The sequence below is a fragment of the Aegilops tauschii genome, chromosome 1, assembly GCF_002575655.3.
Source record: "Aegilops tauschii subsp. strangulata cultivar AL8/78 chromosome 1, Aet v6.0, whole genome shotgun sequence".
Taxonomy (NCBI): domain Eukaryota; kingdom Viridiplantae; phylum Streptophyta; class Magnoliopsida; order Poales; family Poaceae; genus Aegilops; species Aegilops tauschii.
The window spans coordinates 62,549,869-62,576,855 of NC_053035.3; the positions used below are offsets into that span (position 1 = coordinate 62,549,869).

The following is a 26,987-nucleotide window of genomic DNA, read 5'->3' on the forward strand; positions in this document are numbered from 1 at the left end:
CTCGCCTGCCGAACCACGCCAGGCACTCGCCCTCTCTCCAGTACCCTCCAAGCTCTCCCTGGCACCCTGCAGCGCCGCCTTGGCAGCACGCCGGCGTCGGCAGCGGATTCCGCCGCGGACGGCGCCGCCCAAACCGCCAGCGCACGCCAGCTGCCCCAGAGCACAGGCCGTGCTTATCCTCCCGCTCGTCGGCACGCTTTCGTCGCCGCCACGATGCCCTGCAACTACAGAAAAGTGGTCGCCGGCGATCTTATCCTCGGCCACCGCGGGAGCCAGCCTCGAGCGCCTATTTAAAGGGACCCCGAGCTCAACCGAACACTCAAGCAACCCCAGACCACCCCCATAGCCCTCCCACAGCCAGCAATCGACGGGAAAGCTCTTTCTTCCCCGCCTCCGGCAAGTTCGGTCGCCGCCGCAATCCAGTGCCATTCGTCGCAACCGGAGCTTCCCCCGCCAATCCAACGCCACCATGAACTCCCCCGTAGTCGTGCGGAGCTTCCTAGCGCCTCCGCTTCGGCCAAGGATCACCGGAGCCCATATATCACTTCACCACCGTAGCCCCCTCCGCCGCGGAGCTCGCCGCCGGTGGCCTCCTCCGTCCCCACCTGCCTAACGCCCACCGAGAGGATCGCCTCGGTCTGGCCAACCCATCCCTGCCCTCAGATGCCCTCGAGGAGCCGCCGTTCGTCGCCGGCGATCGCCGGAGCCCCGCGCCGTTCGGGCAGAGGGAAGGGAGGGCGAGGGAAAACGGTCAAACCTGACCAGTGGGCCCCTTGGACCCACTGTCAGTGACCCGCGCGGCCGCTCTCTCTGTTTAAGTGAAAGCGCAAAGCTCCGGAGTACGTCACCTCTGCTTTGAAAACGTATTCTTCCCCGCAGCGTTTTCCTTTTTCTGATTTTATTAAAACAGAAGTTTGACTAATCTTTGACTGGCTATAACTTTTAAAATAGAACTCCAAATGAGTTGATTCTTTTTCCTACCTCTCTCAAATTTCATCTAGTTTATTTTAAGATTTATTTCAAAAATATTTGAGACAACTTTTTGTACTGTGTTTGAAATATTTGTTATTTGGTTATTTTGCAAAATAGGATTTTTGGAGGAAAGGGAAAGCTTTCAAAAAGTGCATCCCTTGCATACTCTTGAAGGCAAGCATTTCTGAACTCTGGCATAATATTTTGTTGTGGTGTTCTGGTGCGATCACAACACCTTTTGACTTGGTATATGCGTTGGCTTTATGTATCGATATGGTCTCGTGCATGAGTGCACTTTGGAGTTGTGTTGTGGTCAGCAATGGATACATTAGTGATTTGGATCATCCTCGTGAGCTCCTCATGCATACCGGTAGGAAGCCGGGAAAGTCGTGGTCTTGGGTAGACACGAGCTTGTCCCTAGTCCCTCGTCGAGACGAGTATGTCCGGCATGGCATGGTGAGGCTTGAGGAGTGGTGATTTATTTCATAAATGGTGATATTGTTGGAGGATACTTGGACCACCTGAGTCGGTTGTAGACCGAGTCTTGATCAATAGCTCCCTTATTTGTTGGTACCACCACTTGTCCCTGCAGTGGACAGGGTATGGTTCAGTAGGTTGTCAACCCCTTTCCAAAGCACACACCGTACAGAGAGGCCATGGTGGAAGATACCGGGTGCATCCGGTAGGCAGGCCACCTGGTCCGGGGGCATGGGTGTTTCCGGTTGGGACCGAGAGGGGGGGCACCCCCTTAGAGCGCGCGAATAGAAATTTGATCCCATGCTACGTCGAGGTTGTAGCCTCCCCACTTAGAGTTTTGCTTGACAGGTGTCGTGGGTGATTCCAGACACCGGTGAGTTAAGCTGGTGTGTGCAGGTCAGGCGTGTTTTCAATTAAAAGACCGTAGACGGAATTAGTCCCGATGGACTAAGTAAACCCGTTACTCGTGGGAAAATGGTACTCCCTCTGCAGAGGATATATCCTGTTGGATAGTCATGTTTTTGAGTAGAGACCACAGTCTGAGTTGAACCTAGTAACGGCATTCGGATGGAGAACGAACTAGCTAGAGCTCAGTAACGGTATTCGGATGGAGGACGATTTAGCTAGATCTCACTGATGGTTTTTCGGATGGAGATACGGCTTGACTAGACCAAATTATCGGTTTTCGGATGGAGAAACGACTAAACTAAATATTGTTTATGATTATGGCACATATGAACTATTTCTGGACTAACCATTTATATTATGTATTCTTTTGAGTATCCCTGGGATGGTTCTACCTCCTGGATACTCACTGTGATTATTCTCTTATAAGCCCTTTCTATGGTGTCGCTCAGACGCCCGACTGCGGCATGCTTGTTGTTCATTTAACTCTTATAAGCCCTTTATGTGGTGTCGCCCCGACGCCCGACTGCGGCATTATTATTCTTGTAGTTTCCTCTCGAGGAGTCATTCAGACCCTCGTTTGGCACCAGTATTACTATTCCTACAGTTTCCTCTCGAGGAGTCATTCAGACCCTCGTTTGGCACCAGTATTACTATTCTTGCAGTTTCCTCTCGAGGAGTCATTCAGACCCTCGTTTGGCACCCAGTATTTTATTTTGGAATATTTTTAACCATATGTGTGCATCATGGTCTTTCGCATATTTCGTGACAGACGTGTGATCATCTAATTAACCCGGAGCATGTTTGATATATTGTACCCGTGTTCTTAATGTTTGCGAGTACATTCAAACGTACTCACTGGCTTGTCCCTGGCTATTGTCTTGGCCAGATTCCTTGCTTGGAGATAAGCATCGCGATGACAACCTCGGAACCTACGTGTTAACATGTGCAGCCTCGCGAAGATAGGAGTTATCCTGGTCAGCTGTTCTTGTGGGAAATGGAGTCCCATAGACGCAGATGTATCCAACCGCTTCCGCCCTCTACCATTAGAAACCAAGTGTTGTACTCCTAGGCCTCAATGGTCTTGTACTACATATTTTTGTACTTGCTTGGATTTTCTTGTATCAAGTTGGTACCTCATCAGCTAACAGTAATCCTGGGGCTGGTGAGCACACAGGCCGTTTTTCTGGGAATTTATATCCCGAAAGTCCGGTCGTGACAGCCGGGCTGCCCATGGCCAGGACTAACTGCGGGCAAGGAGGTATTGATTAAATTTGTGGCGCAAGCTATACCTGTTTTCTCTATGACTTGCTTCAAGCTTCCCCGGGGGTTTTGTGAACACCTTAACATGCTCATAAGGAAGTTTTGGTGGGGCAGTAAGGATGGTGATCGGAAACCTAGCTGGGCATCGTGGAAGTTTATGACACAACCAAAAGCTATGGGCGGACTTGGTTTCAAGGATTTTGAGCCGTTTAACCTTGCGATGCTTGCAAAGCAGGGATGGAGGATTTTACAACAACCATATTCTCTGAGTGCTCGTATCCTTAAGAGCGTTTACTCCCAACGTCAATGATATTGCATGCTCGGGTTGGTTCCCACCCAAGCCAAATTTGGAGAGCTATAATGGAAGGAGTGGAAGTATTGAGGCTTGGACTTATTAAGCATATTGGTAATGGGAACTCTATTGATGTATGGCTGGACAATTGGATACCTAGAGATGAAATGCTTCGATCCCACGGCAGTAAAGTTGCGACCCCACCAAGGCCGGCGTTGGATTATTTTGATCTTGCAATGGCCTCCTGGGACAAGCAGAAGATCGAGCATACATTCATGCTGATGGACGTTCCGGCTATCTTGGCGATTCCCATATGCACTCACAATTTTGATGACTATTGGGACTTGGCATTTTGAACGAAACGGAAGCTTCTCGGTTCGTTCTGCCTATAGGATGTTGGTAGCCACTAGGAACCAGTGGGAGGCTTGGCTAGAGGGTGCCGCAGGACCTTCAAGCTCACACACTGAGGAGAAATCATGGAAGCTTCTCTGGAGTACTCATGATCCAGCTAAGATTAGAATGTTTTTCTGGCGCCTTGTAAAATAGTCTCTACCCGACGAAGATGTGAGAGCACCACCGCAAATATGTCCACCACAAGCTCTTGTGGTTTGTGTGGCTCACAAGATTCGTGGAGACACTCGCTTCTCGAGTGTTCATCGTCAAGATGCGTCTGGGCCTTGGAAGAGGGAGATATCGTGGAGTAGATGATTACGAGAATGGAACCAAATGAAAAACAGTGGATTTTTGCACTCATGGCTGGCCTGCCTCACCACAAGTTTTATTCGCATGGCGGTCTGCCTTTGGGCTATATGGACGGCGAGGCGGAAATTTACCATGAAGCGATTTCACAGAGTCCACAAGCTACCCACGTGTTTGTGAACATGTTCATCAGGTAGCTTGAGTTGATTCATATACAACCTCAGCCGATTTAACAGAGAGCCCCCCCGCCGACTGGAGCATCACATGCAAGACCCTTGGCTCCACCTGTGGGACATGCAAAAGTTCACGTTGATGGCGCTGTGCTCCGAGACTGCGGTGGATTTGCTATTGTAGTTTGTCAGGACGATGCCGACAATTACTTGGGTAGCTCAGCTTTGGTAATAGTGGGACTAGTGGACCCAGCCACATTGGAAGCAGTCGCGTGCAGAGAGGGCCTTGCGTTACCAGAAGATTGCCTCCCAAGCAACTTCATCATCTCATTTGATTGCAAGCAGGTGGTCAGTGACATAAAAAAAGGTAGCCAAGGCCCTATGGTTCGGTGATTACAGAAATCAAACTTCGAGCTTCTAGTTTTAGTTGTAATTTTATTTTTGAAAGTCACACCGTTAATGGTGAGGCTCATAGTCTAGCTAAGCATTCGCTTACTCTTGGTCCAAAGCGCCACATTTGATTGGTCAATCCTCATGATCCGACATATATCCCATTCCATGTGGATTATCATCAATAAATCTTAGCTTTGTCCTAAAAAAAAGGAGCTCCCGTTTGCCAGCGCCTCACCGCTAAATAGGAGCACCCGCATGTTCGGCCTGTGGGCCAGAATGTGAGGAGTACGGATTACTTCTAAGGGTATGCACAATGGTTGATAAGATAGTCTTATCTTAAGTCTTGCATGTATTTTAGAGATGACAAAAAAAGATGTCTACAATGGGTCATTTCTTAGTCTTATCTTCGATAACTAGCTATTCCTAAAAACATGGTGAGACATATTATGCTAAGAGATCATCTCTTGTCTTGTCTTAAATAAGAGAAGACAAGCCTTTTCTTACAAGCTCCCTCCTCTACCTCATCTTTTATCTTACGTGTCACTTCTAAAATAGCACATTGTATATGCCCTAATGGGCTCATTGGCGTGGTTCTGGATTTGTGAACCCCGCAATTACGTCGTGCAGTGTTCACACGTGGCAAGGCTATTGTGTCTGGAGTACAATTGTTTTGCACGTAGACCGTCCAGCGAGAAGGAGAAAGAAACAGAGGGAAGAAGCTAATTAAACAAGTACCATAAGCCACATGCTTCGATGCTCTAGTAGTACGGCACTGAAGGACCAATCAACCAGGCACCACCAGTGACTGAACCTGCCCGTGGAAATGGGGTGGGTTCACTCGCATACTTGGTCATGCCAATGTGCTTCTCTCCAACCGCTGCGTCTGCTGCAAAATCTAGTTTGTTGCTCCCTTTTATTCTGGTTTTGTTGCTCTTCTTTTTTCTCTCGTCGTCTTCACTCATCGTCTTCACGCAGCTCTGCAAGGAGCTCCGAAATAATGTCGTCAGAAAAGAAAAACTGCCTTTTTCTTTTAAAACATGCGATTCTGTATGTCATTTTCAGGGAACCTCGAAGTCTCCAAAACCTACGATCTTTCTTTGTTTTTTGGCAGAAAGTAAACTTTCCATAATACGTCACCCAAGCTCTAGTGGTTTCGCGACCTCATTGTGCACGTCATGACATATTGTGGGTGTACATAGTTATCAAAGTGGCTTAAGTTTTGCAATTAACAAGACATAATCATTAGTGACACTAACCCCACTCACTTATAAAGATTAATTTAAAAAGGAAAAGAAGGAAATACATGTATAAATAGAAAATTTAAAATATAATCAGCAGTCAGATCATGGTACACCCTCTCTCCTCTCCGACAACTGCGGTGGCGAAACTGATTTAATGACGGAACAACATCGACAAAAAACACAACACACTCCAAGACTTCGATACTGATGCAACTGTGATGTCATCATTCAAGACGTCGATACTGACGCAACTATGATGTCATCATTCTAGATGTCGGTAACTGAAGCAACTGTGATGTCGTCATTCTAGACGTCGGTAACTGATGCAACTGCGATGTCGTCATTCTAGACGTCGGTAACTGACGCAACTGTGATGTCATCATTCTAGACATCGGTAACTGATGCAACTGTAATGTCATCATTCTAGACGTCAGTAACTGGCGGAACTGTGATGTCGTCATTCTTCCGTACGTGGCGTTGGCACTCGGGCCTGCAACCACCACTTAATAACCATATCGATGCTGCCCCACCGCCATGCCTACTCCCTCCTATGCCTCTCCACGTTAGGTTTTTTTTGTCACACAAAGCCCTAAAGATTTAGGGTTTGGTGATATGTGCTCCATAAGAGTTGACAAAATAGAAAACAAACTATAAATCATCAAAACCATCTTTTCAGCGTCAAAGATCATCGAGGGAGAAGTAGAATTTGACAGCTCTTTATGATTCGGGTGTCCATACATGATGGTATAAAGTGACTAAGGAAATAGTTTAGGCTGTGACGAATTGTTCAAAATATAGAGCTTTGGGAGCAATGATTGCCGAGAGCTGTTGAGTTCCTTCGGCAGGGCGATGATCGAGCATTGTGGTCGACTAGTCGTGAATCGAATGGCGTTGCGCATGAGCTAGCTCGACATTTGCTTTATGAACAAAACTACTTTCAAGTTATGGCATGATCAGCTTCCGACTTCCTTGTTCATACTACCATTGTAAAAGACCCTGTTATAGTTGAGTAGAGTCCCCGCTCAAAAAGATGCAATAAAAAAAATTGAGTAAAGTCGCCCAAAGTTAAAAAGAAAACACTAGTAGCATAAGCGCACGTGCACTGATGCTCGCAACGGTACAGTCCGGAAAGCCACGATGATCCAGGGCGAACCTGCCCTTGAAGACGGGCAAGGTTCATTCCGATCCATGATCGTTCAAATGTACTTTCTCCGTCCGGAAATACTTGTCCAAGGAATGAATGTATCTAGATGTATTTTAGTTTTAAATACATCCATTTGTATCCATTTATACGATAAGTATTTCCGGACTACAGGACATCGTAGCACCTGACATCTCCTCTCGACATTTTTGCTCCGTTTTCATCTTGTCTTGAACCGCAACCCGAGGGTGAAACGTGTGCTCTGGATGTCGTTTTGAGAGCGAGGCACCAAGACGAACCAGCGTGCAAAACACCATCACCATGCATGAAAAATCCTGGCGCCGCCGTGCCTACCCAGCGTCCTACCTCACCGCCGACGTCACGAGGCACCGTACAAGAACCATCGGCGAAGCTTAATTCAGCAATTAACAAGCCATAATCATTAGCGCCAGCGCCCCCACCACCGAAAAGGAAGGACTAGCAAATCACCAGCTGTCCAAATCACCCCCGCAGCCCCGGCGGCCCCTACTCTCTTCACTCACCAGCTGCACCCGCGGAGGGAGGAGCGGATTGGATGACGCGCGCAGCAGCAGCATCGCGCACTTCAAGGCGTCGTCGCTGCTGACGCGGCCGCGACCCGCCTCCCCACGACCCTGCGCGCCGCTGATGCGTGGGCCCCACCCCACCGCTTTATAACCACGCCGACGCCGCCCCCATCCCACCCCCCACACTCCCCTCCGTTCCGGACTCTCAAGCAGGAGCGGCGGACGGCGGCGCGCGCGTCTCCGTCTCCTCGCGCGGCGAATCGCAGATAGAATCGGATTGATTCTCCGTAGGTGGGTTGGGCGGGGGTTCGATGGCGACATCGTGTCGGATTCCCGCAATTCGCGCTGAACTTTTTGTTGGTTTTGCGGATTTTTCCGTGTCTCAGGTTTCTGTTTCGGCGGGTTGGGCGTGATGGCGGTCGCGTCGCGCCTGGCGGTGGCGCGGGTGGTCCAGCCGGACGGCGGCGCGGCGGGCGGGAGGAAGGGGCGTCAGGGGTTCGCGGTGGTCGGGCTCCCCGCGGCCGGGAGGAGGGGGAGGCGGCGCGGCGGGGCCGTGGCGGCCAGCCCCCCCACTGAGGAGGCGGCCAAGTTGACGGAGCCGCTCACCAAGGAGGACCTCGTCGCCTACCTCGCGTCCGGCTGCAAGCCCAAGGAGAACTGGAGGTGAGAAGCTTCCACAGATGGTGCTACTTCCCTAATGCTACTTACTGTTGGAAGTGGAACGTAGTTCTATGGTTGGAACGGCCGATTCTTACTGCCCAGCTTACTGTTTAGCGCTGCAATTGGGGATTTAGTATTCACTGTTCAGTCGCCCCTAGAGTGGTGGAGTTTTCTCACATGAATCAGTGCCTTGTAGTGACGAACTGTGTGATGCTTGCTAGTAGTTTGCACTTGTAGGAATATAAGAGGGCCGATGCATTGAAGTGACCTTTACTTTGCCTAGTTAGCAGATGAAGCTCTGCCCTTGTTCAACCAACGGGTCACATGGTACTGGTTAGCATAGTTATACTAGACTAGGAACTGAATAGGGAATACATTGTGTTATCTTGTTGGCGAATGGCGCCGCTCGTGCACTCATATAATGCTGGAAGTAGTAAAATTGCAATTTGTGCATAGAGCAACAAAAACTGATATAGTACTTGTTAATATGCTATACGTGAAAAAAGTAAGCTTAGAAATGATTGTCCTAAATGACAGAAAAAGTCTCTCTAAGCTTAGATATGCTATAATTAATGGGGCGTGCTACGTGTCCGCCGGCTGATCTTTTTAAAAGATTGGCTGGGTCGCTAGCCGCCAGATCTAGCGTCATCAAGCCGTTGACGGGCATCCCAACTTTTGCAACATAGATTATGCTGCATATTTTTTTGCAACAGAGACCATGTCGCGGAAACGCCTGTAGAGTCCTTTTTGCTACAAAGGTCATATTGCAGAATTTTTGCAACAGAGATCATGTTGCGGAAACGTCTGTAGATTTCTTTTTGCAACAGAGGTCATATTATAGACTTTCAACAGAAAGCATGTTGCAGAAGACGAACGAGAAAAAAAAAGGAAACGAGCGGCTCTCAGTCGCTAGCGATTAAGATAAGAAAGAAAAAGGATGAACGGTGATAGGGCCCACATGGGACGCGTGGTGCGCATCTGAGGTGGCGGACGATGCGCTGTAAATTGGCCGGTTGACGGGAATCTTTTCGCATACTTAATACATCTTGTTAATGTAGCGTGCTCATTTTTTTCAATCAATAAAATTTATTGGAGATGAAGATCGTTCTGGTGCCTGTGTTCAAATTATTTCAGATTTGACAATATATTTTTGTTTTTCTTGAAGTTCTGTTCCTGTATAATTCCTACCGAGTATTTCAGTTAGTTATTTGGTCCATTCCGTGAGTAAATTTTTTGTTGTACAGAATTGGCACAGAGCATGAAAAGTTTGGTTTTGATGTCGAAACATTGCGCCCTATAACGTATGATCAGATCAGTGCTATACTCAATGGGCTGTCTGAGAGATTTGAATGGGACAAGATAATGGAAGAAAACCATGTTATTGGTCTCAAGCAGGTACTATACCTGGAAAGAAATATGATATATATGGTTTTCACTCAATAGTGATTTTTGTGACAACTTATTTATATGGATGCAGGGAAAGCAAAACATTTCACTAGAACCTGGTGGCCAGTTTGAACTTAGTGGCGCTCCCCTCGAAACATTACATCAAACTTGTGCGGAGGTCAATTCACATCTTTATCAGGTAAATATCTATTAGCGAGCAAACTGTTGCATGTATAAGTATTCACTTTTTACAGAAATTTATGAAATGTAACTTTGTGGGATTTTCACCTGTGACATATCATAATGTCATATTTAGTTCCCACCAGAAAATTCTTTTTAATCAGATTATCCTATTTCATATCCCAAAAATTGTACAAAGTCCATGCCACGAAATGTATATTCGCATCCCAACAAACCGTGCCAATTATATTGAGAACTAAACAACCACCAATATCTAGTTTCTTCTGGAAGTTTGTATCATCTTATGCGTGCATCTGTAAGACCTCCAAACCTTACTGGGCACGGAGTTAGTTTCCATTAGACTCTGTGGGTTCATGAAAAACAAATTGAACTGTCTCATGGTTCTGTTTGCACATTCGCCTTCTAGGTTTTACTTGCTGAAAGTTAATTGTACTATGATGTATGTATTTTTGGTGGAGAAGGTCTATACTGTTCTATGCTATGATTTAATCTTCTGCCGGTTTTGTAGGTCAAAGCAGTTGGAGAGGAATTGGGAGTAGGATTTCTTGGAATGGGTTTTCAGCCAAAATGGGCTCTGACTGATATACCAATAATGCCCAAGGTAATTCTGTCCTTTAAACCTCATAAATGTAGGTTTTGAAGTTTGTGCTGTTGCTAGACTGTTAAAGGGCCTTTTTTTCTTTTTTATTTATATCCCAGTCTAGTTAATTTCCGAGAAATGAAGTTGCAAATCTAAGAACATACTTATGGTTTGCAGTATTAGTAGTTTATTAGTACAACATAGTTCCATGGGGCTGATATCGAAATGCTGGCTTTTGATGCACCCATTCTTGCTTGGTACACCATTAAGCAAATCCTCCACTGCAACTGTATCGAGCAATTGGCAGTTAACACAAAATGATTGATAACCCACACTGTAGTCTTCTTTCATGCACAACCTCACTTGTAATTTAGGCATATTTTCCCTATGCAACATAATTATACTGTTACTGGTTCCTGTAAAGTCTGATCATACAATTTGCTACTCTGTAGGGAAGGTATGAAATCATGAGGAATTACATGCCTAAAGTTGGTACTCTTGGCCTTGATATGATGTTCCGCACGTGCACTGTACAGGTAACTGTCATTTTTAGTTTTGTGTTCATGGGCCGTTTTGACAACTCACAGCCCTTTATTTCATTTGATATCAAACAGACTAGTATACAATATTCATGTTTCACTAAACAAGTTTAATTAAGAGTTCACTATTCTGGCATGCAGGTTAATCTCGATTTCAGTTCAGAGCAAGATATGATAAGAAAATTCCGTGCTAGCCTTGCATTGCAGCCTGTGGGTATCTGTATTATCTTCCATTCTTCCTGACAGTTTACTTTGCTGCTCTTGCACTAACATGACTTGTTCGTTTAACAGATCGCGACAGCAATATTCGCAAATTCTCCCTTTAAAGAAGGAAAACCAAATGGGTTTCTCAGTTTAAGAAGGTGTTTACTTCATAGCTTTCAGAACTTAATGTGCTGTTCTGTTGTGTGGAGCTGCTAACACATTATCATCATCTGCAGCCATATATGGACTGATACTGATAACAACCGCTCGGGGATGCTTCCTTTTGTTTTTGATGACACATTTGGGTATGCATTAATGCAAACTTCTCCTTGTTCGCCACCCAGAATGCCAGCTATTTGATTGATGGCGTCATTTTGGTCAACAACAATTCCTACATAAAATGAGGCTTCCAGTTTAAATGAGTTCTGATTATAATTTGTTCTTGGTTGCAGATTTGAGCAATATGTGGACTATGCATTGGACGTGCCAATGTATTTTGTATACCGGAACAAGACTTACATTGACTGTACTGGAATGTCATTTCGGGTCTCTTCCTGTCTCTAATATCTTAGTACTTCTGCAGTTATATGCTGTAAACTTTGTAAATGTTACTCCCTCATATCCAAAATAAGTGTTGCAGCTTTGAACTAACCTTAGTTCAAAGCTGTGACACTTTTTTTTTGGATCGGAGGGAGTATCTTATTTTGAAGCTTTTGGCTACATGACTTTAGCTGTTGGAAATTTATAGAACTCTTATTTGGCTTGTGTATTTTGCAGGATTTCATGGCAGGAAAGCTCCCACAGGTTCCAGGGGAGTTGCCCACTTTGAACGATTGGGAGAACCATCTAACAACAATTTTTCCTGAGGTTTACCTTTGATTTGGTTAGCATGGTGGCATATTAATTGGTGTTATTTCAATTCAACAATCAGCTGTTCTTTTTTATTCTCTTTGCAGGTTAGGTTGAAGAGATACATGGAGATGAGAGGTGCTGATGGTGGACCTTGGAGGAGATTGTGTGCTTTGCCTGCATTTTGGGTTTGTTTGCTGACTCTTCCTGCATTTGTTTTGTATATCTACACCGTCTCATTTACAGCACAGACATGGGCAGTATGATCATTGTTACTGTACTAATTATACTCCCTCCTTTTTCAAACTATAAGGCATATTTTGACAGTCCAAATTTGTGCTTTCACCAAAAATTAGTTTTAATGATATGTGGTTTATGTTACATTAAATAGACAACATGATTGGATCCATCATATTCAAAAGCTCATCTTATGACTGATTTTGTAACCATAACTAAATATTATACGAGATTACGGTCAAAATACGTCATATATTTTGAAATGGAATGAGTAACTTCCATCTAGTTGCAAAACACAGAATCAGCTTTGCATCTGATTTGTCCTTCTCTGCAGGTTGGGTTGTTGTATGACGACGAATCACTACAGAGCATTATTGACATGACTTCTGACTGGACAAAGGAAGAAAGAGAGATGTTGAGACGGAAGGTATCTCAAGATATTTCAGCTCTTTGTCCTTAGTAGTGGTAGAAACTGTTGTCGTTTGGAAACACCAATTAGAAGACTAGAATTTTACTAGCAGATTTGAGAGGCGTAAATTTCTACTTGAATTGTGAGTGATTGTGTGTTTTATTTGATCAGGTGCCAGTAACTGGTTTGAAGACGCCATTCCGGGATGGGTATGTAAGAGATTTAGCTGAAGATGTTCTCCAGTTAGCTAAGGTAAGTAACTCCCTATTTCCTGGCTACTAATCCTTTCCCATAAGCCTACAAACATGCTGCTGGTGATAACGATCCTATTGTGGTGGTGCAGAATGGATTAGAAAGAAGAGGATACAAGGAGGTTGGTTTCCTGAGAGAAGTCGACGAAGTTGTTAGAACAGGTGACGCTTTCAGAACACTTTTATTCACTTGATCAAGATAAATACTAGCTTTGCGGTGGTCGGCTGTGAACTGCGCCTTCTCCAGATGATAATTCTCAATCTACTCTTTTGCAGGAGTGACACCTGCCGAGAAGCTTCTGAATCTATACGAGACGAAGTGGCAGCGCAGCGTGGACCCTGTGTTCGAGGAGTTGTTATATTGATATATACTGATATCATATATAACTTCGGTGGACGCTGGACAAGGTGGACAGGGTCTTCAGATTGTATCCCCATACAAAATCCCGTCCCCAATTCTACAAGCCACCTGACCAGGGAAACCTACTCTCCGGTCTCGTGGCTGCGAATAATTTTGAGCTCGGAACACTCTGTTTGTGGCTTGCCGCCTTTCTTTTTTCGGCTGTGTGGACCTTTTACAGCTTCTGATTTTTCTCGCATCTCCAGGGAGCCGGAACAAACACCTGTTTGTACCGATCCCCTTTTCATCTTTTCCTGATGAACTGCTTGTATTCGGAATAAATCCATCTCGTGTGATGATGGAAGGAACCTGTTCTCCAGAAATAATAATTCAGAGTGTTTGGGACGTATGCTCGGGTTAAAGCACTTCAATAGTGTAAAGTGGTTTGTGTGGCCGTGTTTCTTTCAAAGAGTTCGTTACGTGCATGCCATTGACGACCGGCTATGCACACTATGCAGTCATCCAATGCATAACGGCTGTTAAGCAGAAGTAGTGCTAGTTGGACTGGAGAACAACACGTGCGCTTCGTATTTGTTCTCAATTCCATTTCTTCCGCTGAGGAAGAAAAAAAGGGCACCTGAAGCGGAAGTCTCCACTGACCAGGCCGTTCTTTACCTCCTCCAGCTGATGGCTGCGCGCACGGTACTACCAAATCCAACATCGCTTTCCCTCCTCGTCTCATTGCACACCTACCTCTTTCAATTAATCAATCACTTCCCAGATCCGTGGCCAATGCGTTTTCCTCTTCCACATAAACAGTGGGGAACAATTTTCAGGCATATTCGGAATGGCAGGAATTTTCAGACTAAGGATCACTTTTCTTTTTGAAATAATTTGAAGATTTTTAAAAATTTGATGATTGTTTTTATGATTCTTTATAGAACGTGTTTGATTTTAGGATTGACTAGTAGAATGCATGTGCGTTGCTACGGGCTACAAGACATATAAATAAACCAAATAAATGATTAAGGTCGTCCTGAAGGTCGAAGTTTATTTCTTCCACGTATGTTCGGGCGTGTTCAGACATCAAATGGACGCCCAACGGGCTCCCCAAAATTCATCCATCTGGATAGTCCGGGCTCCCCAAATACACGGAACATAGAGAATTCATCAATCTAGATACCGATTGACAAGCTTTGGCTAGAGAATTCAGCGAACATAGAGAGATTCGGGGATGAAACACTTAGAAACAAGGGAGGCTCAGCTTGTCACAGGGATTTACTACTCTTAGATGAATGCTGCTCGCTAGAACTTACAAGATTATAAGGAAGTTCGGGATGTTTGGTTTACGCCCAGGTCAGCCCCGCCAAATCAAGGGCACCAAAATTTTGGCATAGGATTTGCCCGCCCATGTTTTGCCAGCGCCTGGGTACAGCACCCGGAAGGAATCGGTAGCTACGACCAAAATATTGGCGAGGCTCCAAAACTTGGGCTTCAATCCAAACGAAACGCTAGCCCACGACTGCAGTCAACGCCAAAAATTGGCATGGTAACTGTTGGCCACAATCTAAACATCCTCTTTATGCCAGCCAGAACATGGAGCGTCTAGGGTTCAACCCAAATACAAGAGATAACATATTCCTGCCCTTTGGTTTACACAGTTCATATATCCCAAACAGAACAATAAAGCAAGAAGATATGAGGACCCTAGGATCAGAGATGGACAGTTACACAGTCAATGGCCGCAGCGAAGAGGTATGGAGCTGTGGATGAACGTACAAGTGTCCAAATCTTCAGTAATCTTCAGACAGAGCTTCAGTGATGGGTCCTGGCAGTTTTCCAAGTAGATGGAAAGCATTCACGTGAACAAGCAAGCCATTCACTGAGTAGATGAAACATGATTCTATTCAACCAAGTAGATGGAAAGTGAACAACACAAGTGCATAAATTAAGTTTTCTTTAATTATAGACCTAAAAATTTGAAGTACTATTATTTAAACCCAAGGAAAAAACCAAATAATTTATTCTCATAATATTTGTCCAAAACAATGTCTTTTACCATGCTCAATATCTTCTTAACTCCTTGTTAAGAAAATATATAACGTTGGTAGACCTTGCTGTGTTAGAAGGATTTGACAATAGCAAACGCCGAGTGCTCACCCTTGCTAAGCGTGCCTCATACCTTTCTATGGTAGAAGGATCCTGCTCGTGGTCACCTACACATATTAATAAATAAATAAACCTCCTTCCAAGGTCCTCACGGTAGTACTTAGCACTAAAATATGAGAAAAACCACGACACCAAAGTCAGTTTAACTACAAATAGATTAGGAGAGATACATTCACACAGATATAAAAACCACATGTATAAATTTCTTTCTGACAAACAATCATAAACTTATGCCAATTTGGCATCCTTATGATGTTGAACTGTCACTATTTTTAAAATTGGGTTTTCTTCACACTAATCATTTCTTCATGAAAAGATGACAATGTAACTCACGTCTGCTAAAATAGTAATGATACTGTACATATCAATGGTATGCTCTTCTATGTAGCTATGGTGATCAAACAGTCTTAATGGATAATAAAACGACCACAAAAGTTATACCAAACTGGCAAAAGAGATGTTAACTGCAGACTACAGTATTTTCATATGTACTTCCCTTGTAGTTTTTTATTTCTAAAGATTCTGTAGGGAAGGACCTGACAATCAATCTGTTAATCGATACAATAAACATGAGAAATACTACTTATGCACACTGCCTTCACCAGCTAGCCGTTGCACGGAGCAGCACGACGGTCAAAGAATCGGCGAGTAAGCTGGTAGCGGACAGACTGTCACGCTCTTCCACTTTGTGCTCGCCGGTGCACCCGCGAGGCAGCTGGCTGCCCTCCCTCAACTCTGCCGGCAGATTAGCACATGGATGCATCAGCCGGCGATACAACAACCCATCAAATAACAAAAGATAATTAGCACAAAGCTGGGATTAAGAAAAAAACGAAACTTGACATAAACGCATGATCTAAAGCTGCAATTGGAAAGCAAATGATGTTAGCTCAGATATAGGGTATAGCAAATGCAGTTTCTGTGCAGATTTATACACCAATAATATAACCACAATTGCAGTACAGAAAAAGGGAACTGTAAGTGCATCTAGTGCCACCCCTAGTTGGTTTTGGAGTATTGACGACAAACCCGGTTGAGGGACTAATGTGTTTGTGAGAATTGCAGGATAACACAGGTAGTAGTCCCTCATTGATTCGGTTTACCTACCGGAGATGACCCCTAAAAATGTATGAAGACATTGAAGACAATGGTGGTATGTGAAGATACTCACATTGAAGACTATGACAAGAGAAGGCATTGCGTGAAGACTATGGAGCGCGAAGACTTAGTTGTTTCGTTGTTTCCTTTTCTTCTTTGTTGAGTCGTAGGAACCACCGTACTGTTAAGTGGGGTCCAGTGAATAAAGTCAGAGTGACTGAAGTGATGCTCAACCAAAATCCCATGTCTTTGAGCGAAGACAATGAGAGCAAATCTTATCCAGAGCTGGATGAGTCAGCTTTACTTGTAGACCAAGTAAAGTTGCCGCGTTTGTTTGAAATCTGACCGTTGGAACACGTGTCAGTTCCTTAGTGACCCAGGGTCATTTCAGACAAATTAGGTCGGGTTGCCTAGTGGCTATAAATAGCCCACCCCTACACCATAAATTGGTGGCTGCTCAGAGTTAGTGCACAACTTTTGTCGTTTGAGAGCAACCCACCTCCGAAGCTTTTGAGAGAGAGAAATCCTTGCGAGGACGAAGCCCAAACACCTAGAGCCAAAGAGTGTTAGGCATCCACTACAAAAAAATACACTTCTGTGATGAAACGTGTTTGTCACAGTAGGTCGCGTTTTCTGTCATGCATGTACATCCATGACAAATTTATGACAGAATCAAGATAGTCATACCTGTGCTGTCGTAGAAGTGTTCCATGACATTGCCAAAATTATCATCACGGAAGTGTCCACTTTCATGACGATAAATCGCGCGTCACAGAAGTGCTTTCGTCGAGGGTGACCGACACGTGGCATCCACCGTAACGGAACGCCGTTAAGCTATCAGGTCGGATTTTGGATCCGATAACCCGTTAACAGCCACGACCAATGCCGATTTTCCACGTGTAAAATTCTCATTGGCTGACGGATCCACGCGTCAGCTCCGCGTTGGCACAGGTGTCACTCATCCAACGTTCGAGATGGGCCTATGATATGTTGACACGTGGACCGGCCCAAAAGTGGCCCACAAAGTTTAAATGGGCCGGCCCAACCAAAGGCCCATAAGATTTAGCGGACCATAATGGGTCGGCCCAGCTAAAGGCCCACAAAATTTAGCGGACCATAATGGGCCGGCCCAGCTAAAGGCCCACACGATTTTGCAGACCATAATGGGCCGGCCCAGCTAAAGGCCCAAAAGATTTTGCGGTCCACAATGGGCTGGCCCAGCTAAAGGCCCACAAGATTCTGCAGACCATAATGGGCCGGCCCAGCTAAAGGCCCAACATTCTCTGTCAAATCGGCCCGTCAACGGCCTGTCCTAAACTTGTCATCAACGCGGCCCATGGTCACTTCTGGCCCGTTAACAGTTCGCTAAGTAATTGGGCTGAATTACGGCCCGGTGTATTTCCGGCCTGTTAAAGGTCCGGCTTCATTTGGGCCCATTTACAGGCCATCAAAACTTTCGGCCCATAAACGGCCGTGAAGGATTTGGGTCATATTCGGCCATGTCTGACATTCGGCCTGTTAGAGGCCCACTATAGCTTTGGGCCACTTTCGGCCTGTTGTCATTTTCGGCCTGTTAACGCCGGACGTAAACCATGGGCCATATGTGGCCCAACGTCATATCGGGCCCATTAACGACCCATATAAAAATGATGATAATCTAGCCCGACCGAAGTTCCGGCCTGTTAAAGGCCCGTGTATTAGGTCGGCGCATTTACTGCCCGTCCGAATTTCGGCCTGTCAAAGATCCGCATCGTAAATGGGCCACCATTTCGGCCTGCTAAGTCCAGTGGGTTATTTGGCACAATCAGGGCCCAATCTCACTTTCGGTCTATTAAAGGCCGATGTTTTTTATGGGCTCAAGATATTTACACCTGTAAACGGCCTATTTTTACTGAGGGCCCAAATTATGTTTAGGCCTGTTAAAGGCCCACTATGGGCACAGGCCTACCAGAAAAATATGAAAGCTTATGCTGATTTAGGCCCAGATATTTTTAGTGGGCTACATGCCAATTTCGGCCCGTAATCGTTTTTAGCCCAATTGGAATGGGCCCGACGAATGTTGGCATGTTGGGCTCCTACGAAGCTTTCGGCCGAATACATTACTAAGATAAACCTACACTATACAAAAATAGCGTCGTAATTACTGCAGCCTGAGGCAGCATCATAAATGTTGTATCACAACAAAATAAATTCCAACCATACAACAAAAGGCCTGTTGGCATAAAGTTTACAGTCCTTCCAGATAAAAGCACCATCAGATGTATAGAAGCACATATCATTTGACCTGAGTGCTAATGTTTCAGGCTGTAGAATCTGATGGAGCAGCACGATCTCCACCTTTTTTCCGCCATTGCTCTTGAACAACGAAGCGAATGTCTGATAGTCTGGTTTCAAAACCATTCATATCTTGACGACATTTCTCAACCACTATTCTTGTTTCCGAAACAACGTCCATTAGGGATTGGACTTGTGTCTGGAGCACAGATATATCACTCTGTCTAGCAGGAAGATTTTGTTCAGTAGGCGATTTGGACGAGGTTACCTTGACAACCAATCCAGAATTACGCAGGAAGGTGCTTTTTGCACTGTTAGTGGAGAGATACTGACGCACTGCAGCAAGAGGTGACATTGTGCCTGTAGTAGCCTCGTCACCTTCAGGTGTTTGTGGCTGTTCAATCATTTGTTTCATAGCTTCCTGAAAGTTTGAACTTGTAGATTAGTGTACCAGATATGTTACTAATGAGACAAAAACAATCAAAGTAGGTTAAACGTTTATACATAACTTATTTTGGTGAACTACTGTAATACATTAGCATGTATTGTAGTGCCAACTACATAATAAAATCACTTTCGGAACATATGTCCATGTAGCATGCCTACTGTATTGTCTATTTCCTCACATTCGTTGACATCTAAGGATAAAGAGACATGGTTTAAAGTAGGATGAATATAGTATGACATCATTCATATCATGGGCAAACAGATATAAAACAAACAGGCTATTTTATCATTGTGTGCGCACGTGAACATAACAACTAGATTACAGATCAAGACCAAAATAATATCCTTCATCTCTTTTAAACCATGTAAGGTGAAATGATACGTTAAGACAACTGTGAATAAAAGTGAACAGAGTAACTGACATTGGCTGCAAACCAAGTAGTTAAATGAACACATCACAGTACCAATCAGTTCAAGGCAGGAGGAGTAAGGACTTACAATAGCGGCTTGAACTGGTGTGCTCATGCCCTTCATCTTGCTGGTGTGGCAATCCTTGAAGATTTGCACTGCATTCGGTTCAGGTTCTTTTTGGTCCGCACGGGCTTTCCTCTGTATTGGGAACAAGTCAATATAGATACGATAATATGGCACAAAAAAGAAGAAGGAAGTAGCAGCTATTTACAAGAGCCTCGTAGTGTGCAATATAGCTACAAGATCCTGTTGTCTGTTGGAATTTCACTTTAGAACGGTTGGTTTTGTTCTTCAAACAGTTAGCCTAGAAGAAGATACACTTGTAAGGCACATACATAAATACAAGTTGAATATGTGGTCTGATCAAATACATATAGCCTACCTGATATTTTGGATCAGACCAGTGTTTAACAAGGGCTATCCAGTCTTCATCTGTAATATATTCCACTGGAGATGTTTGGGCAATTTCATTGTTAGCCTTGCCTTCAAAGTGAGATTTTCTAAGGTGGTACCGATATTGTCGCAGAGCAGACTGAAAAACATGAGTGCATGCTTGTTTAGTTGCATCATCTTTCGGATCCAACTTGAACCTCATCTGTTGAAAAAAGAATGTGAGTCTTATTAGGAGGAAGCTAGAAAGTATGGGACAGAGCAAGACAATATTACTAATTGCGATGAATAACATTACTTACGGATAAATGGTCAAGGAAGGTGTTAAAACTGGGTATTGTCTTTCTCATTCCTGTACTGGATCCACGTTGGGAGGATACGTGCATGACACCTAACGGCAACGGCTGCCTCTGATACTAACTTGGCTGACTCTGTAGCATCATGTGGCCTTTTTAAACCTGCCTCAAAATGGATCTCCATTCTTCCTCCTTTAGATTTTGTTAATCTGTCAAGCATTATCCCTGATGTCTGTTTCCGCTTGCGCCGTGGTGCTAGTTCAACAACGAATATGGAAAGTGTTAGTGTACATCAAACTGTGAGAGTACATATAAAGGAGCATGCAACTGCAACTTGACTCGGTCAGGTACCGTCTTGGTGTTGATGCTCATGAGGTTGATCTAATCTTGCCAAGTCCTGTTGTGTCAGCAGTGCTTCGGAAGTAGTGTTAGGTGTGAAGGCAGCTTGGGAACTGGCCAGTTCCGGAGCAAACGAACGAGTAACTGGTTGAGATGCTGGTACAGTTGAAGCGGATGCTGCAGCTGGTGGAGCAGGTGATACTGTGTTTGTAGATTTAGCCGGTGGACTTGGACCTTCTACTGCACTATAAGTACCAGCAGAATCTCGACAGCAGAACCTTTTCCGTTTCACCCGACGAGTAACAGCACTCCCTACTATATTATTTTCCTTGCTCTTTTTTGACTTTGCCATGTCAAGCTGTACCCACAACACAAAAGAATAAAATCACTCTTCAGAACTCATTGATGCATGATACAGACAAGCAATACTTTGATGTAAGACAACCGTATGAGGATGGAATATGTAATAAAAACAGGACGACATGACATATTCACAGCTACGATGTGCAAACTAAGCAGAAGGATTTTCAAGAAAATAGAAGTAATGCAAGCTAGACACCATATGAAAGATGCAACCAATATTACTCTGCCAAGTTAAAAGTGTCTTGTCATAAGTGGCAATTCGAAAAATTAGAAGCAGTACAACGTAGAAATCAATGCAAGATGCAACCACTATCAAACTGCCATGTTAAAAGCGTCCAATCATGAGTGACTGATGCGGGATACACAACAGCAGTACTTTGATGTAAGAACATGGTATGATAGATAGATGTAGTGTATTCTAGACACAGAAAGCCATGTCATATGCACATGTATAACGTATAAACTCAGCAGGTGCAATTTAATCAAAATAGAAGAAATACAGGCTAGACAACATATGCAACATGAAACCAATTATCACACTGTCAACTTAGAGCAAGCACCTGCGATGGTGGAGTACGGGAGATGAACTCATCATGTAGACTTGGAACTTCAACTTCATTAGCAGTAGCAGTGGCAAATCTAGAGAGTCTCTGTTTGCGTCGGTGCGGAGGACCACCAACATCCCCTAACTTACTCTTTTTCTTCCTATTTTATGATATTGCCTTATGAAGTCAAAACCACAAGAAGATGAATAAAATTAGCTCTACATAACTGGTTGATGCATGATACAGACGAACACTACTTTGATGTAAGGCAAGCGCAGAATAGGAGGATGGAATATATACAAAAAAAGACAACGTTTCATATTCACACGTATAATAGGAGGATGGAATATGTATGAAAAAACAGTAAGTGGAAGGCATTTCAACAAAATTAGAAGAAATGAAAGCTAGGCACCATATGAACATGCAACCGATATCACTCTATCAGGTAAAAAGTGTCTCGTCGTAAGTGCCATTTCAAGAAATTAGAAGCAGTACAAGCTAGAAGACAATGCAAGATGCAACCTACATCACAGTCCCAAGTTAAATGTGTCTTATGGGTAAGTGATCGTTGCAGGTATAAGTTGTAAGCTACGCAGATGCAATTCAACATAATCAGAAGCAATACAAACTAGACATCATACGGAAAACGCAACCACATATAACAGTTCCAAGTAAGAGCAAGCACCTGTGATGGTGGAGTAGGGGAGATGTGCTCATCATGTACACGTATGTTCTAGAAACAGGAACACGTGTCATATTCACGGGCATTATGTGTAAAGTAAGCAGATGCAATTCAAGTTAGAAGCAATACAAGCTAGACATCATACGCAACATGCAACCACATATAATAGTGTCAAGTTAGAGCAAGCACCTGTGATGGTGGAGTAGGGGAGATGTGCTCATCATCTACACAGCTACGTTGACTGTCCAGCCTTGTGTTGTCTTGCGAATCTTGTTGGGAGGATGGCGGAGTAGAATCTGTAGAGACCCCCAGTTTGAGTTGCTCCGAAGGACCACCATCATCCACTGCCGGACTAATTTCCTTCAGCTGTAATGACTTTGCATTGTGAAGTCAAACCGATAAGAAAAATGAATAAAATTCGCTCTTCATAACTCATTCATGCATGATATTGACGAACACTACTCGGATGAAAGGTAAACACATGATGCGAGGATGGAATATGTATGAAAAATAGGATGGTGTGACATATTCACACCTATGATGTGGTAACTAAGCAGAAGGCATTTCAACAAATTAGAAGCACTGCAAGCTAGATACCATATGAAAGATGCAACCAATATCACTCTGCCAAGTTCAAACTGTATGGCGTTTCAACAAATTAGAAGCAGTACATGCTAGAAATCATATGCAAGACACAACCAATATCACAGTGGCGACTTAAAGGTGCCTTATCATAAGTGACTGATGCGGGATATGCAAGAATAGTAGTCTGATGTAGAAACAGGAACACATGTCATATTCACAGGCATTATGTGTAAAGTAAGCAGATGCAATTCAACAAAGTTAGAAGCAATACAAGCTAGACATCATACGCAACATGCAACCACATATAATAGTGCCAAGTTAGAGCAAGCACCTGTGATGGTGGAGTAGGGGAGATGTGCTCATCATCTACACAGCTACGTTGACTGTCTAGCCTTGCGTTGTCTTGCGAATCTTGTTGGGAGGATGGCGGAGTAGAATCTGTAGAGAACCTCCGTTTCAGTTGCTCGGAAGGACCACCATCATCCAATGCCTTGCCAATTTCCTTCAGCTTTATTGATTTTGCATTGTGAGGTCATACCAACAAGAAAAAGGAATACCATTCACTCTTCAGAACTCATTCATGCATGATACTAACGAACACTACTCTGATGAAAGGCAAAGTCATGATACGAGGATGGAATATGTACGAAAAAATGGACGGCTTGACATATTCACACCTATGATGTGGTAACTAAGCAGAATGCACTTCAACAAATTAGAAACACTGCAAGACACCATATGGAAGGTGCAATCAATATCACTCTGCCAAGTTAAAACTGTCTCGTCATAGGTGGCGTTCATCAAACTAGAAGCAATACATGCTAGAAATCATATTCAAGACGCAAACCAATATCACACTGCCAACTTAAAGGTGTCCCATCATAAGTGACTGATGCAGGATACACAAGAAGAGTAGTTTCATGTAAGAACATGGTGTGATAGACAGATATAGTATGTACCAAAAACAGGAAAGCGTGTCATATTCACATGTATCATGTGTAAGCTAAGCAGATGCAGTTTACACTAATTAGGAGCAATATGAGCTAGACACCATATGCAACATGCAACCAGATATCACACTGCCAAGTTAGAGCAAGCACCTTGGATGGTGGAGTAGGGGAGCGGAGACTTGGACCTTGTAATGCACTATCAGTACAAGGAGAATTGGTACAGATGCTCCGTTTACGTTGCTGCAGAGGACCACCATCATCGCCTTCCTTACTCTTTTCCTTCCTCTTTCTTGATTTTGCCTTGTCAAGTCAAACCCACAAGAAAAAGGAATAAAATTTGCTCTTCAGAACTCATTGATGCATGATACTGACGAACACTACTTTCATGTAAGGCAGCCGCATGATAGGAGGATGGAATATGTATGAAAAACAGGACGGCGTGACATATTGACATGTATGATGTATAAAGTGTAAACTAAGCACAAGGTGCTTGAACTTGTTAGAATCGATGCAAGCTAGAAACCATATGAAAGATGAAACCAATATCACTTTGCCAAATTAAAAGGGTGCCCTAACAAATGTATTTGACCAAATTAGAAGCAATACATGGCAACAGGCTAGAAATAATATGCAATATGCAACGAATAAAGATGACTCATCGTAAGTGATTGATGCAGGATACAGAAGAGAGGTAGTTTCATGTAAGAACAAGGTTAACACATAGATGTAGTGTGTACCAAAAATAGGAAGGCATGTCATATTCACAGGTATAGTGTGTAAACTAAGCAGATGCAATTTACCCTAATTAGAAGCATTACAAGCTAGACACCGTATGCAACATGCAACCACATATCACACTGCGAAGTTAGAGCAAGCACCTGTGATGGTGGTGTAGGGGAAGTGCGGTCTTCAGGTACAGAGCTACGTTCAATATCTTCATTTAGGCTTGCTGTTTCTTGAGAATCATGTGGAGAGGATGAAATTGCATTCTTTATAAGAGTATTGCGTCTCATATTAACCCACGCGCGTGACTGTCTCATCATAAGCGATAGACGCAGGATACACAAGAACAGTAGTTTGATGTAAGAACATGGTGTGATAGGCAGATGTAGTATGTACCAAAAACTAGAAGGTGTGTCATATTCACATGTATAATGTGTAAGCTAAGGAGATGCAATTTAACAAATTAGGAGCATTGATGAGGGATACACAAGAAAAGTAGTTTGATGTAAGAACATGGTTAATAGAAAGACGTAGTATGTACCAAAAACAGGAAGGCATGTCATATTCACAGGTATAATATGTTAACTACGCAGATGCAATTTACCCTAATTAGAAGCATTACAAGGTAGACACCATATGCAACATGCAACCACATATCACACTGCCAAGTAAGAGCAAGCACCTGCGATGGTGGTGTGGGGGAATTGCGGTGATCAACTAGAGAGCTACGTTGACTATCTTCATTTAGCCTTGCTGTTTCTTGAGAATCATGTGGGGAGGATGACACTGCACTCTTTAAACGAGTAGGGCATCTCACAGTAACCCACTCGGGTGACTGTCTCATCATAAGTGATTGACGAGGGATACAAAAGAGCATTAGTTTGATGTACGAACATGGTTAATAGACATATGTAGTATGTATCAAAAACAGGAAGGCATGTCATTATCAAAGGTATAATGTGTAAAGTAAGCAGATGCAATTTAACCAAATTGGAAGCAATACAAGCTAGACACCATATGCAACATGCAACCACATTTGACAACGCGAAGTTAAAGCAAGTACCTGGGATGGTTGTGTGTGGCAATTGAGATCATCAACTGCAGAGCTACGTTTACTGTCTCCAACTGCTAACACTGCACCCATTAGAGCACTGAAACGCTTAGTGCTTATCTTCGAATTACACTGGAGCGACTTCTGTCTTTTCTTTTCTGCATTCATCAACACTGCGTCAGAGTCTGAAATACCCATGCATAAAAAAACAATAGTGTGAGTATGGGTGAAGTGTGTGCACAATTAGTACAGTGTAAAGGTAGCAGATAGCAGGTCGGTGAGAAATAAATGACGGGAGACATATGATAGCTGTACAACATGCATGGCACACTAAATTACTACATGATTCTATGAAAATAACAGTCGACTGAAAGCAAATAGGTCAGTCCATTTTTTTTGCACCGTCCGATGTACAAAGAACGGGCAGATCGCCTTCATCTATCTCCAGCCAGTCAGTGTTGATGATCTTCCTCGAAACGCCAGCGACCACCGGCCCAGTATTCCTCCCCTGCCTGCGCCCTCCCCTCGACCTCACCGCACCGCCGTGCTTGGCACCGCCCCCGGCCATCCATTCAAGCCCCGCCGACCTCCAGATCGGGCGCAAGCAGCTCCTGCGCCCCACACCCCTATGATAGACACCGATGCGCCGCTTCCTCGGGGAACAGGTGGACTAGGTGCTCCGCGCGCCTAAGCGGGTGCTGCTTCTTTTAATTGTGGTTCGACTGACCCTAAATTGAAATCCAGGCGGGCTACTGACCTCTAGCAAAGGTAGTAAAAGGGAGGAAACCTTGTGCATTTAGTATCACGAAGAAGATGCAGTAAGAAGCGCTCAACTAGTTTCTTTCGTGGGATGAATACGGTGTGAGCGGAGACGTAAGATTTGCACGAATAAGGGAAGAGGAGTACCTCTTTCTGCTGGCAGTGCTGTGTCCTCCTTCTGTTTTTCCGACGATCTTCTTGTTGTTCGCCGGAAACCAGAAGTTGTGGAGGACGGTGCAGCCTTGGACGAACCCATGGCCAAGTTGTTGAGTGTGGTGCGGTGGCCGTCTGTCGGCGGCGGGGAAGCAGATCCGAGGCGGCGAACGACGGCGTAGCGGGAACAACTCCGGTGCGGTGGACGGTTGCGACAGTGGAGCCGCAGCAGTGAGGCGCAGGACGGCGTGGTCGGAGTGGTTCTGGTACGACGCACGTCGGCGTCGGCGTCGTGGAGGCAGCTCTGCCTCGGCTTCAGCTGCTAAGTCCTTGAGGGCGTTGCGGTTGCGGTTGCGTTGGATGACGACGTCGGGGTACCGGCTCCGGCGTGATGGAGGAGGGCGATGGTGGATTGGCCGCTATGGGGTGGAGGACGGA

At 44.4% G+C, this 26,987-nt stretch overlaps 1 protein-coding gene across 1 annotated transcript; it reads left to right on the forward strand.

Annotated features, from left to right (window-relative positions):
- Nucleotides 1-7,601: 7,601 nt before the first annotated feature.
- Nucleotides 7,602-13,663, forward strand: LOC109743409 (glutamate--cysteine ligase B, chloroplastic). Its single transcript, XM_020302500.4, has 16 exons — nt 7,602-7,889; nt 7,985-8,261; nt 9,503-9,653; nt 9,736-9,843; nt 10,354-10,446; nt 10,878-10,961; nt 11,106-11,174; nt 11,256-11,326; nt 11,405-11,473; nt 11,621-11,714; nt 11,946-12,035; nt 12,125-12,205; nt 12,589-12,681; nt 12,835-12,915; nt 13,007-13,076; nt 13,191-13,663. Exons 2-16 carry the CDS (start codon nt 8,011-8,013, stop codon nt 13,277-13,279), a joined length of 1,494 nt encoding a protein of 497 aa, XP_020158089.1. The 5' UTR covers nt 7,602-7,889; nt 7,985-8,010; the 3' UTR covers nt 13,280-13,663.
- The last annotated feature ends 13,324 nt before the right edge of the window (nt 13,664-26,987 follow it).